The 18370-nt window shown below is 34.2% G+C and overlaps 2 protein-coding genes across 6 annotated transcripts in view; one reads left to right on the top strand and one right to left on the bottom strand.

The window, feature by feature from the left end:
• LOC108745209 (trichoplein keratin filament-binding protein-like) overlaps positions 1-18370 on the bottom strand; it is a 64926-nt gene that overhangs the window by 9542 nt on the left and 37014 nt on the right. The window contains exon 3 of one of the 3 annotated variants that reach the window (XM_018481349.2): positions 2175-3763. The exons of the other annotated variants lie outside the window; for them this stretch is intronic. Coding sequence (XP_018336851.1) covers positions 2234-3763 — 1530 coding nt within the window. The 3' untranslated portion in view covers positions 2175-2233. Of the gene's footprint in view, positions 1-2174; positions 3764-18370 lie in introns of those variants that run through there. 3 annotated transcript variants of the gene reach the window in all.
• On the top strand, positions 9142-15331 carry LOC108745242 (peptidoglycan-recognition protein LB). 3 transcript variants are annotated; one of them, XM_018481384.2, is made up of 4 exons: positions 9142-9347; positions 12437-12639; positions 13394-13544; positions 14785-15331. In XM_018481384.2, the coding sequence occupies exons 1-4, from the start codon at positions 9284-9286 to the stop codon at positions 15009-15011; spliced, it is 645 nt and encodes a 214-aa protein (XP_018336886.1). In that variant the 5' UTR covers positions 9142-9283; the 3' UTR covers positions 15012-15331. The 3 variants fall into 3 exon arrangements, with proteins under 3 accessions (XP_018336886.1, XP_018336893.1, XP_018336902.1); XM_018481391.2 differs by lacking the exon at positions 9142-9347 and adding an exon at positions 10281-10384; XM_018481400.2 differs by lacking the exon at positions 9142-9347 and adding an exon at positions 11907-12279.

Genomic DNA, 18370 nt, shown 5'->3' with positions numbered 1-18370 from the left:
ATGGAGACACCTTTACCTTTATAATCGATCAACAGGATCCCTTCTGTACCCCAAAAGACTGACGCCATGATTTTCCCAGCCGACTGTGACAACTTAACCTTTTTGGGTGGTGGTGAGCCTTTTTTGAGCCACTGTATAAAGCCCTGTTTGGACAAGTTTCGTCCCCAGTAACAATTCCAGTCAATACTCCATCTTTATCTTCATTACAGAGGTCCAAAAACGCGCGAGAACACTCCACACGTTGTTGTTTTTGAGGCGGATTCTCGGCACCCATCTTGCGCTGACTTTAGTCATGCCAAGATGATCGTGAAGAATTTTAAAAATGGCTGTATCTGATACTCCTACCATTTCTTCTTAAGTCGGGCATCTTCCAGTATTAATGTTTCGACTTTTTAAATGATTTTCGGAGTGGTCACCTCGATCGGAACAAACTTGGTATTTGTACTAATAATGAGTTGCTCAATTCGTAATAACTCGAGTAAGTACCTTCACTAATGACCTAAACGCACCCTGGTATATACTTTACATCATTTGAACACCCTAAACTTGAGTTCGGGGTCATACGTAACACACGATTTGCTCGCTACATAAAAATGCCCCCCCCCACACACACACAAAACGCATGGTACACAGTATGATTAGTATGAGAAATCAATTTTTCTTTTGTTTTCGGTCATCGAAAGGAAGAGAGAGTTATGGCGATATATTGGACAAGAGTTTGTTCAATCTTCAGGTGTGTTCTTTGCATTTGATGAATAAAAAAAGGAAATTGTATTTTCGTATAAACTATAAGGAAAGGGCAAGAACAAATATTCAAATATTTAAAGTATTTATGTCATGGAAACCTGTAAAAATATAACTTGCATAGAACGTACAACATTCAGACTGGATGATAATTCTCAAATTATTAAATAGAAACTACTATTGACGTATTTAATTTTAGTTTAAAAATAAACTACCAATCATTAGACACAAAATGGAATAACAAAAAAAAATTGTATACAATTGAACCACAAAAAAGTACGTCAACAGTTTCAATTTTAAGATCGAACGTATTTTGAATAATGCAACGTTCAACATTGACAGCGAGCAGGGTCGTTTTTTTGCTCTGCAGACCCTCAATTTTATAACGAACTGTAAGAAAACAAGGTCCGCAATATAACATTACTTTATTGGGAATTTATTAATAAGAACACCGTTCGAGCATTATCGCTCCGATTATAACAAGATCATTTTCAGTTTTAATTTAAACGCCTACGCGAACGAAACATTCGGTTCGAAAAACAACCATCTAGCAATATACATGTGTACATATCTCTAATCTCGGAAGGCTGTGTAAAACAATTGTTGTAAACTACCATTAGTAGGTACCATGTAAAATTAATGTCTAAAACATGCGAAGACGAGACACATACGCATACCGACTAAGAAATGTAAGTGTAGATTTTATTTTGAACAATTTCAAAACATTAAACAAATTACCAGATGTATTAATCAAGAAATTTATGATAGTGCTATCAATGATCAAACGATATCAATTTACTTAAATGTGTATAAATATCACCGTCATAAGGTCGTCAGTCCTAAGACTGTTTGGACACGCACCTCCACTCATTGCTATCCTGAGCTAATCTTCGCATTTCCCTGAAACTAGAACAACCCACATCCTTAACTATTTGCGAACACTAATCTAATCTAGGTCTACCTCTATTCCTCTTAACTCCTGTTTCTGCCTCTAATATGTCTCTGACTAGACCTTCATGCCTAAGAAGGTGTCCTATTAACCTATCTCACTTATTTCTTATTGACTTCCATAGAGTCCTCTAACTATCCTTCTAATATCCTTCATTTCGAAACTTCTCTGTCCACGGTATCCTCATCATTCGCCGATAACATCACATTTCGAACGTTTCTAACCTTTTCTTTTCTACAGCGTCTACCGTCCATGTTCTGCACCCGTATAGCGCCGCACTCCAAACATACACCTTCAACATTCGCTCTTTCCCTAAATTTTTTCTTCTCTTGCATACCAGTATTTATGTTTTATTTATTTTCATACGGTACTGTTCCGTCAATACCGCTTTCATTTTATTTAAAGCTACCATATACTTGTACATACCAAAAAAAATATTAAAAAAATAAATACCACCAAAACAATTGNTTTAAATAAACATCAGATAATATATTTATTTAAATTTAATTTAAATGTTCCTACCTTTCCGGCTTCTATTCTTCACCGCAGGAATATATTGCTTCTGCAGGAACGTCTACTATTATACGGTCTCTTTTGAATTTCCGCAATTTCTCTCATCAATCGTTCCTCCTCTTTTCTGGTAGCTTCGAGTTCGTCTTGAATCCGTTTTTGTTCCAAAAGTTTCAACTCTTTTCGCTTCAGAGTTTTCTGTTTAATTTGCATGTCCATTTCTTTTTTCCATTCCTTCGTCTTTTGATCTTCCTCCTCTTTTAAACGTTTAATTTCCTCGTCAAATCTACGTATCGATTCTTCAATTTCGTCCTTTTCCTCTAGTATCCTTTTCCTGTGTTCCCTGTTGCGCTCAATTTTCTCATCAATTTGAGCTCTCACAGAAGCCAGCACATCTTCCAGCAACTGTTTACGTGCTGCCTCTTCAGCATTCCAAATCTCTTCTTGCTTTTCGTACAAATCTTTTGCTTCCGAGTCGAAAACGAAACTTAAATATTGTTGTTTCTTTCTTTCGAGTTCTATTTGTTCCCGAGTGTACTTAAGTAGCTCGTCCATGGCCTGTATAATTTCACGTCTTTTCCTTTCATCCTCTATTCGCTCTGCGATCTGGGACTGTTTGATTTCTTCAATCAGTCTTTTGTCGTTTTGAAGATTTTCGTCAATAAGCTGTGCCTTATGCTTCAGCTTTAATCTGTATTGACGCACATTGAAGAGGGCAGTTTCGCGTTCCATGCGTTTTCTCACTTCCCCCTTCTGTTTATCTTCCAATTCTAGAAGTTGCATTCTCCGTTGCATCTCTTCGATCTCCAAACTGTCCAATCGCGCGGCTTCCTGTTGTTTACTTTTGAGTTCTTCCATTTGTTTCTGAAGTTCTTCCATGAGACGCCTGTTCTTCTCTTCAATCTCCTTTTTGATCTTTTGTTCTCTTTCTTTCTCTTCTTCAATTAGTCTATCGCGTTCAGCTAGAATTTTTCGGCACTCTTCTTCGGCTTTTTCTACCTCCATTCGCTTCTCAATCTGTTGATCTAACCAAGACAATTTAACGTCATCGTTGGTCCGAAGACGTTCGTGATGTCTCACAATAGGATTATTTGCACGCCACTGATGGTACAACTTTATTTCTGCTTCGTGCCGTCTTCGATCTTCTTCTAACTGTTGAATCCCTAGATTCACTTCCCTCAGGATCGAGGTGGCAGGACTCTCACACTTTTTCGTTTCTCGAGGAGATAGATATTTGTCTCTGGTTCGTACCATCATTTCTATTGCGTAGGAACGTTCGTCCTCCTCGAGGAGCTTTTGTAACTTCTCTCTACGTTTTATCAAATCGTCCTCTTTCTTTTTCTTTTTGGTATATTCGTCAAGGACTTTCGAATGGGTTTCATAGTAACGCGGAGATGTCCAACATTCATAATGGTCACTGTCGTTCTTGCATTTCTCATAATATTTTACTTGACCGTTCCATTGTTGTTGGTGATTGTACTCTCTTTCGCGTTTTCTTATAAACTCCTTTTCGAAATTCCCATGGCGACGACCAGTGGATGGCCTGGATCTTGAAGATGCCTGAAAATAATAAAAATAATTAATCAAACTATATTATTAAAAATGTTTATAACCTACCTACTGTTCTTAAATTTAACGATATGGGTGCAGGTGTTCTTCGTGTGCAAAACAGTTCTAAATTATCAATTGCCAAAGATAAATTGACTGCAGTTTGTAAAATAGCTTTACAATAGTGTCGTTGCATGTTTTATTGGCTTGTAAATGATTTGCTAAACAAATAATTATCACGGAAAAATTTTCATAAAGTTTATCAGTCATGACGATGTGTCACATACATCTTCTTTCTTCAATGGCATAAATTTTCAGGATTCTGTCTTCATATCTCGCTGCTCCGATTCTATTTCTTTGAGAAGAAAGTTAATTGCATGAAAATGTTATACAATTAAATCACTTTTTTACGCCGTCTGCATTGTATAATTTAGCGGTTATGATAAGAACGATATCACGGACGCTATTTCTTTTTAACAAATTATTTATTCTTCAATTTTCCAAAAATCTTCAATCCAATGCTTAATGCTACGATAACCATCACAACTAAATTTTTCGAGTGATTGTTCAACATCTTTAAAAGTTGCAGTTTTTCCTTCTTCTAACTTTTTCGCATTTTCATCATCCTCGTCATGTTTTTCAGATTTGGATGTTTGTTTTTCCTCAATTTCTTCGTCATTCTCTTTACTTCGCCTTCATTAATACTGCATAAAGGCATTTCTACAACATCAGTCTATTCCCTGTTACTGACAATTCCAATTTCTCCTTCAAGTCACTGATTTCTTCATTTCATCAGTCAGATCGATTACTAACTTTCAACTTAATAGTCGTTTGACTCTTCCAACTTAGTACACCACTGACGCCGTCTTCAAATTTCGGCTAATTGAACTTTACTACCTTTGCGACCGTATTATCCCCGTTCAATTTCGTATTACCCCGGACGAACCCCGAAAAATATGTACAGATAAATATGGTCATTTCTTTTAAAAAAAACGATTCATTCTTCAACTTTCAAAAAATGATCAACTTACATGTATAATAGCACAACATTTTCCATTAAAATAAAATACTTATGAAAAAAAAAACGTCAGATCAAGATTTTATTGACTACGTAATCAAATATAGAAATAACAAAAACATATTAATCTCGCAAAAAATGTTGGGAAAACTAAAGAATGATATCAGCAATTTTTATTATCCCGTACTTAAGAAATTACGTACTTTGACTATTTTTTTAAATGTAAAGGGGATTTTTGTAAAAAGCTTATCACTGCAATGTTATCAGCGCGTAGATGAGGTAGGTATGCATTTTTACAGTCACTCACATTTGTAAAACCTTGAGATTTTCTAAGTAATACAGTAGTAGTCACAAATTATAACACTAATAGACTAATAGAGCACGTCCTCTTTATCTTTAAAATGAAATTTAAAAATACCAAATTCCTACGGGACTTTTTTTGTTATCGGACATAACCAGAATTTTAATACTTAAATTAAATGACAACCTCATAAAATCATTTAAGTTTTCCATAAAGTGTAGGACCCTATGGTCAGTGGCTAAACTTATGGTTAATTCTGACGGGCTTTTCATTAAATACCATCCTCACCAACGTCCAAAATTCTGCAAGGTGACAAATCATCACCAATATATTAACAAGAACAATGCGTACTGTAACAATCTTTAAATTGGATTTTAACGTATAGATTCAATGCTAAAAATGAACTAATATGAAACGTTTTTTTATTGAAGTCAGACTTGGCTTTCCGTCACGTATCAGCCACTTTATGTCGAAAATACAAAATGCAGGGTAGATAACATTTTAACGGATCTGATAATATACGCGATGTGTTCAAAAAGTATCGTGAATTTTGCGTTTTTTCAGAAATTATTTATTTATTCGTGTATATCTATTTCGTCCCCTTCAAGGTAATCCCCATCAGATATTAAACACTTGTGCCAACGTTTTTTCCAATCCTTGAAGCGCTGATCTTGTTCAGCTTCTCCTTCGATGCCGTCTTTATCTCCTCAATCGTAGCATAGTCCTTTCATGGGACTCTTCAGTTTCGGAAACAAGAAAAAATCAAAGGGGGCCAGATCTTAGGAACAGGGTGGCTGAGGCATTATTAGTGTTGGTTTTAACTAAAAATTCACGCACAAACAACGATGTGTGAACAGGGGTGTTATCATGGTGCAAAAGCCAAATTTTATTCTTCCACAAATCCGGGCGTTTTTGGCCGATTGATTCATGCAAATTGCGCATAACTTGCAGCTAACATTCCTTATTGACCGTTCTACCCTGTGGCAAGAACTCGTGATGCACCACGCCCCTGAAATCGAAGAAAACTATAAGCAAAACCTTCGACCCAACATGGTGCGCTTCATTTTTTGGTCTTGGCTCGTGCGGCAGCTTCCATTGGGATGATTCAGCTTTGGTTTCCACGTCATACCAATCATAAACCCATGATTCGTCACCACTTATTACCCTCTGGAGCAAATCTGAGTGGTCGAGGAAAGAGTCCAACAGCTCCTTAGCAATGTTAATACGATGCTGTTTGTAGTCGAAATTGAGCACTTTTGGTACGAGTTTCGATGAAAACATTTTGTATCACCGATAAACGTTGCTTCGGTCCAATGTAGCTTCACCATATGCCACAGTCAACATTCGAAATGCGTCCGCGCACTTAATTTTGTTTTTCACACAAAATTTGATACAGATTCTTTGATCCATTTTTTAGAATAGACAAAAATCGAAGAAGAGCCAAAACACGTGCAAGCAAAGCAGCTGTCAAAAATTAACTGAACATTCAACATAGATGAAATTGTCGGTATAAATGAGAGATATGAGTACCAACATAACGCCACAAAAAAAATCGAAAATCAAATATACATAACCCGCGTAAATTCAAAATTCGCGATACTTTTTGAACTTCATAAGCACATGAATCTTTAGGATCAGTTAATCTATACAACAATATACGGAACGTTTACGTTATGGATACGGAATGGAAACGGAACGTATAGTGAGAGTCAGCTTTAAAACGTTCCGAGTTCGTTAATAATAATAATAATACATCACGCATCAAAGCCAGAAAAGCAGAAAATGCCTTAGGTGACAAGTTTATTTCCTTCCCTAAAGAGTGTCACTCTTCACTACCCTCTCACCCATTTATTAGCAAACATGTTCATCTACAAAAAAAAATTGCAAAAGATCTGGATCTGGACAAAATAACAGATATTTTTGCACACAGAAATAAAAAAGCCGCACAGTTTTTGCATTAACCAAAGCGTCTTGGGATTATATGAAGTTGAATACTTTACGTTTCTAACGGGTTCAGTTCAGCAAACATGGACCAGAACTTTTAATATACGAGCCTTAGCTCATCCGTAGCTGCGGGAATTTCCATTTCACTACGTTTTTTCGTAAATACAACACAACTCCTGCTTCAGAATGTCGATTAATTAAGTCATCAATAAAAACAAAACCAATTCAACATAACGAATTAAGGATTAAAACCGTTTTAATTAGATATAAAACAAAAATAAAACGATATTTTTCTTCTAAATGAAAGCGTTCTAAATCCGCGTTTACATTTAGCAAAAATTATATAACATTTGCTTTAAAACTGTTACATATTGCAGATTCTGCTACATCTAGCAAGACTTCCGGGTCGGTGAAGATCAAAGACACCCGTATATCTTTTGCTATATGTAGCAATGTTTTACCCAGATTTTTCGTTTAAAATTTGCTTCATACAGCATTAAACCTGGCTTAAAAAAGTGGGTTCTCTATTGAATTTAGCGTACTACATTTTACATTTCAATTAGCGCGAAAAACGCTGTAGCAAAACAAGTATCTCTATGTTAAAAACAGCATCAACAACAGATCTTGCAAAAAGATACCCATGTATACGGACGGGTACTTCCCTTATTATTACGGTTATTATTACAATGATTATGTTTATGTTTCCGCCTTTGAACCAACAGATCGTTTTTCTAACATTAGCACACCATCAATGAAAAAACCTTTTTCAACCTTCATAACGTATTGCTTAATGCACTAACACTACAAGAGCAAGTGTTACACAAAAGATATTGGCAGTTGCATCATCTACAAAATATTCACGTAAACGTATTTTCACTTTTCTTTACGATTTAGTGCTATATAAACTAAAGTAGGTACCTGCTTTCTTTCAATTATTTATTATGTGACAAGTGAAGAGAGTAATTTTTGAATCATTTTCAGTTTCCCATGTTAATATGAAATCAGACCTTATCTGTTATTTGTTCTTGTTGTTAATATATTAATATTAAAAAGGTAATTCCCAAAATAATAATAACAAACACTTGGATGGAATTAAAAATATATCGACGATTATTTGTATTTAATGATAATACAAAAGCCCTTTAAAAATGTTAATGTAGGTACATTCCACACATCAAGTATCTCTGTCATAAGACTCGTTTCGAATTTTATACGATACTTTAGTGTTTATTCCAGCTATATAAGGTGAATTCCATAAAAATTTGAAAATACACGCTAATTATTAAATTTTTACATTTTTTTGAGAGAAATTTTAGATTTCATGATTCCACAGATTACCCGTCATATTCGTACAGGTATTACGTTTTCAGTGCATTTATAGATTAATTTAAACAGTCGCCATCAGTATTACTTCATTCAATATCTTCATTAATATGTTCCACGATCTACGTCATACATTCTAAGAAGTCAAATAAGTACTAGGACAACGATCTGACATAAAATTTTGAGTTGAATTGATTTAAATTATATCTACCTATGAATATGTATTGTATATAGGACTCTTCAATTCGATAATCGATATTAATATCTACATTATTAATATTCCTTTGACTAGGTACATCTTCTTATGTAATTAATCAACACTGCCTACAGTCATAAAGTCATAATCATTAGTACCTAATACAAAATGTGGTCGTCAAATTTCATTTTATGTCATTTTTTAGTTTCGGCAAAGAAACTAAATTTAACAGTTTCTTCTAAATGTTCACTACCGGCGGATATTATTATTTCTTTCTTTTTTTTACGTATTCGAAAAAAAGTCCCACAAAAACGAGATAATAACCTACCGTGTGATGATTATTAGATGGTAAATAATAACAATAATATAAAAGTCGATTATTGTCAGCATCCGACAATGACGGGCATATTTTTTCTAAAAGAAAAAATAATAATCGAACCAAATGATAGTAAACCCCCCGCCAACAGCGAAAGGGGGGCGTCAAAAAAGAAGAATAACCATTTTATCGACACTACCACTCAACATTTGAACACCTGACTACAAGATCAAGTACATACTCGTTGATAAACCGGATATACTTAAGGGAAATCGAAAACAAACAGTGTTATTTATGTTAAAACTGTTTGTCAAAGAAGCAGCACCACCAAATAAGTTTATTTAGTGGTGGTGGGTTTTTGGATATAAATTGTGCATGTGTAAGAGTAACAGCCACATTAATAAATAGTGATAATTTATTAAAATTTTATTATAATGCAAACGGTTTTGTTGATTGTTGTAATTTTGGCAACTGTTGGAAATATTATTGCCCCATCATGTAAGTAAATGAATGATACCTATAATTTTTTTAGACTTAGCAAATATTTAAAATTAAAGCCCCCTACTTAGGACCTAATTAAGTCTTTATAAACAAAATAAATTATATTCTTATGTAACTACTTATTATCTAAATAGGTAGTTATTTTAAATTTATCTCTTTGAAAATGTGAAATTAAATATATCATCAAATTTTCCTTTGAAATTCGCAAAAAGCACAATATACCTAATATGTATATTAATTAATTGAAAACCAACGCTCAAATTGAAAAAAAAATCTTATGAAATCAAGAAAATATTTTGTATTTTACTTTTGCAGAAAAATTTGCAATAATACGTAAACTGTGTGTATTTTCGATACAATAAACATCAAATAAACTATACTTTATGTACACATAAACCAAACAAATATTTAACATTTCAACATAAATAATTGAAAGTATGAATAACGGAAATCATCGAAATCTACGTACGTCAATAAAACTAATGACATTTCTTTATTCAAATTGCGTACATTACTTTCAGTTATTTTTGTCAAACAGATATTTCGCAAAAATTTCTTTGAACTACGAGTTTTAAAAATCCCTTTACAAAAGTGTGATAAAAATTGAAAGAAGTACAAATACAAGTATTATGTATATTGAAATTTTAAAAACAGAAATATCATTAATGTAAATAAATATATTTCGCGATAACACTTGTATTAGACACCTATGCGGATGATTACGAAAACTCTTTACAAGTAGCATCTTCGCTGCTGATAAATAATCCCTTGATAACAATCACAATAAACGTAACATTACACAGGCGTACTGAACAATCTTATCATTGAATTCTTCAATTAAAAGTTGATAAATCGGACTTTTATGACAGATGCTACCACGCATCTATACTAATAAATTGTATGTAGATAGTAGATAAGTATATTTGTTTCCTAATAGGTACGCTTTTTAATCCTAGCTTAAACAAAGCGTTTTCACATGGCAAACTATTGTATGATTTTATTGGTGACGCTACTAATTGTAGTCGTAATTACAAGTGAGTATCAATAATATACACTTGTTTTACCAAAATATGTTTATGGAATTAACTGTAACATTTTTTTAATAAATAACTACAGGTGCGTATGTTTCCGAAAACTCTAAAAACGTATATGTATTATTAGACGGGACGCCTATTTATTTATCTATTATTGTGCTACTATTTGAAGCAAGTACTTAACAAAACTAATAAATAATATTATAAAACGTTTTTGTGGAAGTCATATGTTATAGGTTATAATTAAATTGCAAAATTGAATCGTACCGCCAGATTTACAATTTTAAAATAGCGTTTAATTGATTTGCTAAGGATTTTTATATTAAATTCATTAGCTTATCGTTAGCTATCACGATCTTATCTATTTAATTTTTTTTAAGACTTTGCAATATGCACTATATTCATAGATTACGTATTACGTAGTTGCTAACAAATCAAAATCACTGCCGTGCAAGTCTGCATGTTTTTAGTTGCGTTTTACCATTACTGAAACCGTTAAGAATTTGGTGAATCCCCTCGACAATAGCACCCGCAGGCACTCCATAGTACGACCTCTCGCAACATCCAACTAATTGTTTATTATTGTGAAAACATTTTTACGTAAAAATACCAAAGTTCAGAACAGGGACTATTTTCAATTTTCGAATATTTATGTATCACCAATCACACGACCAAATTTCCCCTGCGCCACCAAGTAAACAAGATAGTAGATAATAAAATCATCAATGAATTTACTTGTGGATACGAGGTGTAATCAGAAAGTAACGAAATTGCACGCGTTATATCTTGTTTATCGAGTCGTGTATTTTTTAGTGTATTGGTTACACTACCAGCAATACACATGTCAATTATCAGGTAATATGATGCTTAGTTTTTGTATGAGCAAGACGTATATTACTATGAATTTGTGTTAAAAAAAAAAAAGACAAACCGGAACTTTTAAAATGTTGTTTACGAATGGTACAAACCCATGCAGGAAGACCGAAAAGACATTCAAAATGACAGAACGTTTTTGCATTCTAACACGTCCATTAATGACGGAAGAAATATTAACTTCATATTCATTTTTACAAACGTTGATGTGACAACTACATCGAAACGAAGACTCGATTATCTCAATGACTACTTTATGAAAATCTAATTAAAAGACTGAAAAAAGTACGAAAATCAAATCAAGTCAAACGTTAAAGTCCTTCTTAACGTTTTCTTTGACTGTAATGAAATGGTTCGTTACGAATTTTTATCGACTGGTTGTAGGGCCAATAAAAAATACAATTTATAAGTTTGCATAAAACAATCCAGAATAAACGTCGCGAACTTTGGAGAGACAACTCGTGGATTTTGCACCTCGACACTAGACCTAGCTTTATGAAAAAACATTGCATAATACGATAATTAAAATCAATCACTTAAAAGTGAATGAAAGAGACTTTATGAAAAAAATTAAAAATCATCACTACTTTTAAACCACACCTCGTACATTACTTTGTAACTACATATATACGTATAAAAGCAACAAGCACCCACGACAAACTTATTAATTTACAGCCATTCGCAAACGAAACTTCGTTCACGGGTTTCATATTGATGAAGTGCTATTTTATACGCGCATTCGTATTGTAACCATAATTTTTGTGGACCTTTTTTTTTTAATTCGTATTCAATAAATTCAGCTGAGTTATAATCGGGTAGTTCTTTTTTTCATTTTTACCCTTATTTATAATTATTTGCGTTTTGGGCTGAATTTTGATTACTTGCGAATGGCTGTGAGAGGTTAACACCACAAGAGTCTCGTCTAAATAACTTTTAAAAATTTACAATCACAAACATCGATTTCTAAGCAATACACGCAATGCCTCCTGAAAATCAACTATCCAGCATCAATGAAAATTCGGGTATGTTGTATATCATTTTAAGTATAACACTAATGCGTAAATTTAGGATTATCCATAAACTATAAGGTAAAAGTACCACTCAATTGAGTTAGACTCCATCTACGTAAACATTATTAATACATATTTGAAGTTTAACGCCACGTATTATTTTTTCTAGTTTTCCTAATGGAAAGAAGAGAGGTCCCGATTGATTTTGAATTCGTAACAAGAAACGAATGGAAAGCTAGGGACCCCGTACACATTGAAAAAATGAAAAACCCTGTACCATACGTTATCATTCACCATAGTTACATACCCAAAGCGTGCAATACCTCGGACCACTGCATAGAAGCCATGCTTCGGATGCAATCGATGCACATTGTAAGTATCTTAACCATAATCATCATATTACATTTAATCATCAAAAGGTGACATCATCTTTATATAACATGACATAAAAAGAAAAATGTCGACAACGAAATGTGTAACTTCTATGATCGGTGATCGTTTTGCCTTACCTGTATATTATTACAATAAGGACTCAAATGCATGAACCATTTTTTAGTAAAAACCACGCAGTTAATCGCTATGGTTCATTATACAGATAACATCTTTTCTATTGAGTCGAAAAAACTTTGAATTCAAATACATGTACATACTCGTTATCATAAAGTCGTCAGTCTTGGGGCTGGTTGGACACGCACCTCCACTTTTTCCTATCCTGAGCTAATCTTCGTATTTCCCTAAAACATCCCACATCCTTAACTATTTGGGTCTATCTCTGCCCCTTCTAACTCCCGTTTCTGCCTCTAATGTGTCTCTGACTAGACCTTCATGCCTAAGGTGTCCTAGCAACCTATCTCGCCTATTTTTTATTGACTTCCATAGAGTCCCCAGTTCTCCTATTCTTTCTAATTCCTCTTCATTTCTAACCTTCTCTATCCACGGTATTCTAGTCATTATTTATTCACACGAGGATACCTACTAATTAATCACTACGTTAACAATCTGTTTCCAAAACAGTGGCAAAATTTCATGCCACAATGCCCCTCTTCTTCTTCGTCAAAATTTCATCCCTAAAATTATTTACCAAATCCTATTCTTAAATTCAATCGAATTTTTTTTATTTTTACAGGATACCAATAAATGGAACGACATCGGGTACAGCTTCGCGGTAGGCGGTGACGGGAAAGTGTATGAAGGTAGAGGGTGGTCTCGTGTAGGGGCGCACGCGCCCACTTACAACAACAAAAGCATCGGAATTTGCATTATAGGAGATTGGTCGGGTAAGCAATACGAAAACAAACGCACAAATGAGGCCCGTACTTAGGTCTACGATCAAAATTATATGGGGTAACTAATAGTGGCTACTGTTAGCGTCCTTGTTAGTCCTTGCCAGATCTACTGCATGTCTCGTACCTCCGTTTTCACAAATAATAAGTACGCGCCCTATATGTGCGAACGACGACAATTCCCTAATAATCAAAACAAAAGACAGACCTTATCAGCATAGTTCGTTTATTCCCTATGTGCAAAAGTGACTGTGGCGCTGTCTGTGGCCAATTTTCAAACTTCTCAGTGAGAAAAATACGTTTAAGCTAATTTAAATACATTTAAAATAAAATAGTTTTGTTGGAAAAATATCATAATATTTAAACTAGTCAAGGAGGAGTGGTTATATAATAATAATAATAATGAATAAAATTATTCAAACTAGGTTTTTTGAAGATAACTTATTCTATTAAATTTAATCCTCAAACAATTCTGAAAGGTAAAGCTTTGGCCGTTCTTCATGTCATGAGAATTGAAGAATTAGATGGTTGTGACTATTTTGATTAGGTGTAGTGTCATCAGGCAAACTTCAGTTACTTTATCACCTTATAAAGTAGAATTGAAGGCAAGTTAATTCTGATTAAATGTAAATGAGGTTATGATAATATAAGATTAGAAAATTATTCGTCAATCTAATTTCTAATTAGTCTAACATTCATACGAAAATTTATTCATTTTATCAATGTCTAATTTTTTATAGCTCAATAGAGAACTATGTATATTGAAAAATTATATTTATTTTATTATATTTCCAGATATTATATTATATACTGTTATATATTGTTTATTTGTTTAATAATATCTGTTCATAAAATAACGAAATTCTTAAACATACTGTTGCCTTCGACTGCACCTAACGAATTTAGTCGCCTCTGTAATTTGTGTGGAAACAGTGGATTTGCGATTGGAAAACAATAAAATTCGAAACTTGAATTACGCGTTGTATTTGAACAATGAATTACAGAACACGAACAAAGTGCTTTCTGACATGGTCGCATAGTTTGCAGGATAAAACTTAATAAATTGTATTAAATAATTATTTCTTTTGAGCGTGTATAATTTCTTAAGTAATTGGATTTATTCACTGTAAAGTTTCTAAAACCGACACTTCAGGCGCTGGCGTCAACGTGCACATAGCGAATAGCACGCTGGTTAAATAGCTCTCACTAATAGCGTTGTTTTGTTCAATTTTAGACGATTTGCCCCCAGAAAACCAACTGGAAACGGTACATAAACTCATTCAGTATGGCGTTGACTTGGGCATGATTCAGAGAAACTACTCACTTTTCGGTCACCGCCAGGTCCGCGAAGGCACCGAGTGTCCTGGCGAAGCTCTCTTCGAAGAAATCAACAACTGGGCTCACTTCTGTGCAATCGCCCCTTACGTTTATCCAGACAAAAGCAATAACATAAACCGATAAATAATTTAATGTACAAAACGGCATTTCTAAAACCAAGTTCCTTTTACCAAAAAAAGAAGTGCTTCAACATACGTACAAGTGAAAATACAATGACAGGATATTCGGTTTTAAATTACGTAAGACAGATTCGATAAATTTTACACATTTTATCTAATTTATGAAAATTTTTCAAATAATTAAATAAAAACGCACGTATTAATAAACCTGTATCTAAAAGCAATCGGGAACATTTAAATAATAGTGTTAGTTGTAGTCATCAGTAACAGCAACAATGTGATCAATAAAGTTCCTTTTATAATAAAGACAAAATATAAAAATAACGCACATGTATTATTATTAATGAAGAAAGTTCTTTTTTTTTTCTATAATAAACGTACGTATACTCAAGTATACCAACGAAATACTTAATTACACATAAAACTATATAATCTGTAATTCTCTAGCGGAAATAACGAAATCATCATCATGCGCCAGTATAGTAATGAACCAATACTCCAGAATTCTACAGTAGGCATGTTTGCAATGAAAATCGGTGTAGTTATCTCTTCTGATAGTATAACATTCTAGAAATAGCCGACTACTAAAACGTCTTATTAAAAGATGAAACTTGTCTTACGTCTACTTTCGATATCCAGAATGTTATTGTTTAATAGGAATTTTTAATGTTTTTTCTTCATGTCAGTATTCTATCATAAATAATGTATTTGATATTCATTGTGGCAGTAGTAGATGGTATCGATGGTGGTCGAAATTTGGCGGGGTCTAATTGGTATCTTACGTTAATAGTTTTACAATAGTATTTTTTAATGGTAAACAATTACTTCATAAAAAATACCACAAATGGCGCGGTAAACGCCATCTGTAGTACGATGCTACATTTTAGGATTACGTATGCTCCAACAAGGTCCATTTAAATATATAGATATCTAGTTGCTGAAACGAATCCCGGCGTAGCTAAGCTCAACGTGATTGGCACGTTACCATAATCGAATAAAATTATTCGAAGTGGTCTGTATTCTGTTGAAACTGCCAGACACGAATCGCGATTTCGATACTTTTGGATTTCATCAGCGCGTCGCAGACAGCTCCGACAAAACACAGACCAACTTTTACCTGCTGTCTTAACAATGCGAAAAAATATAGCATCGTACTACGGATGGCGTTTACTGCTCCATTTGTGATATTTTCTAAAACGCACTCGCGATCCGCGTCTGGCAGTTTCGACAGAATACAGACCACTTCGAATTATTTTACTCAATTACTTCATAATTCCTGCGATGAAATATTATACAATGAATGCTATTTCAACCGGATTTGATTCCTATACAGTCATGCAAAACTTTAAATACTCATCGCCGATGCAGACGTGGCGAAAATTGCCCATCAATTTACAATAAAATACGTAATTAGTGCCACTAATGAGATATGATTGGCGGCTACCGCTATCGGGCGATTATTTATTTGCTGCTAATTTATTCAAATTACTATTCACTTTTCAATGCCCTCCAACAAAGCGCCAAAATAATATGTTTCACAAGCGAGTAGTAATGAGCGCATGGGTATTTAATCAGCCAGGGATTTTTGTATTTAATAATTAATTAACGAATCCACTCAACGCAAACAGGTAACAAACAACGTATCATTGTAATAATTATTATCTCAACCTTGATAAATTGTTCATTTCATATTTGTTAAAATATACGGAAGGGTCATCCTTCGTCTTATTACAGGTTAGGTTATGATGCGAAAGGCTTTCCTTATTGGGGCATAATAATATTCTATGCACCGAGAAGTGCCATGCACGAAGGGGTAGGTTTGAGTATGAGGTATTGGTATGCTATACAACGTCAACAAATAGTAACAGTATAGGCGAAAACCGTGGAGAAGTTTTTAGATTCTGACTTCTAAGAGTTTCTGTAGAATGTCAAGTGCAATTGAACTGTTGTGTGGTATGTTAGGTAATAATAAATAACTTTAGAGAAGACTTCCAACATCAGGGGGTATTCTAAAACCACTCAAGAAGTCAAATATATAACAGCATTTATCTCTAGTGGAGTTTTACCATATTCTTCAATTATTCATGCATATGAAATATCCATTACAGTGTTGACCTTCGGAAATTTCGAAAATTTTTCATCCGTGATTCCGCTTCCATGATTTTTCATCCCCCGACATAATATCACCGGACAAAATATCCCCGTGACAATATATCTCCAGACTAAATATCCCTAGACAAAATATCCCCCCACCCTAAAAATCGCTATAAGAAATTTTTTCCAATATTTTATTCAACCTAACCTAACCTAACCCTGTCAAACTTGCGTAATGCTACCTTGGCGTACGTTCCCTTCCTTACCAACCACACATCACATGATCAAGCATAATACACTCCAACCCAAGTCAATCCAGCGCAACCTAACCTAACCTAACCCGGTCAAACTTGCGCCATGCCACCTTATCGTTATATTATTTATTGGAGTATCGGTTCGATAATTTATTATGGGGGCTTTTGTTCGGTGATATTTAGTCTGGAGATATTTTGTCACGGGGATATTTTGTCTAGGGATATTTTGTCACGGGGATATTTTGTCCAGGGATATTTTGTCAGGGATATTTTGTCCGGGGACATTTTGTCGGGGGATCAAAACGCCTGATACGTGCGTTTGACAACGTGAACGTAGATTATATCTCGAAGTCTCTGGGTTCACCAGTCGCTGTCGAGACTTCAAGATATAATCTACTACTGAGGATGTCAGCCGCAGTAGCTGACGAAACGTCTGAACACAACAGTTCACTTAGACCACGGCCCTTCAGCCCGAATCTTCATTCTACTATGGATTCCGGCCGTGAAAGCCTTTGTTCTTCTGTAAGGGTGCTTTTGGGATACGGAATCCTAAAAATGAGATACGTCCACGGTTATCTGTTCTAATCAGTTTAATAAATCTGAATCTCCCATTGTAAATTTGGGTAAATAGAACACTATTAGCTTGAAAGTCAAATTTGAAACGAGATCTAAATTTTAAGAGTAAAGTAAAACACGAAAACGCCTTCTATCATAAAAAGATTATACCTATCGGTTAAAGGGTGGGATTAAATTTCTTTCTACGTCAACCATAAAATGCACGTAATATACCATTATCTCGTTCTTTCATAAATTACCCCTGGGGTTAAACGGATCTTTTTGCTTGAATGCATCCAAAATCGTTTGGACACTAAAAGGCGAGAATAAGTGTCTTAAGTTGATGTCGGAATTGAAGTTGAAGGACTACCTATTTGAATTCCCCGCTGCGTTCCCATAAATTCGAAACGTCAATAATAATTTCCACCGATTCTATTGCTACCCTTTAAATTACATTTCC

The sequence above is a fragment of the Agrilus planipennis genome, unplaced genomic scaffold, assembly GCF_000699045.2.
Source record: "Agrilus planipennis isolate EAB-ADULT unplaced genomic scaffold, Apla_2.0 scaffold6, whole genome shotgun sequence".
Classification (NCBI taxonomy): domain Eukaryota; kingdom Metazoa; phylum Arthropoda; class Insecta; order Coleoptera; family Buprestidae; genus Agrilus; species Agrilus planipennis.
This window is presented reverse-complemented; position numbering and strand designations above follow the sequence as displayed.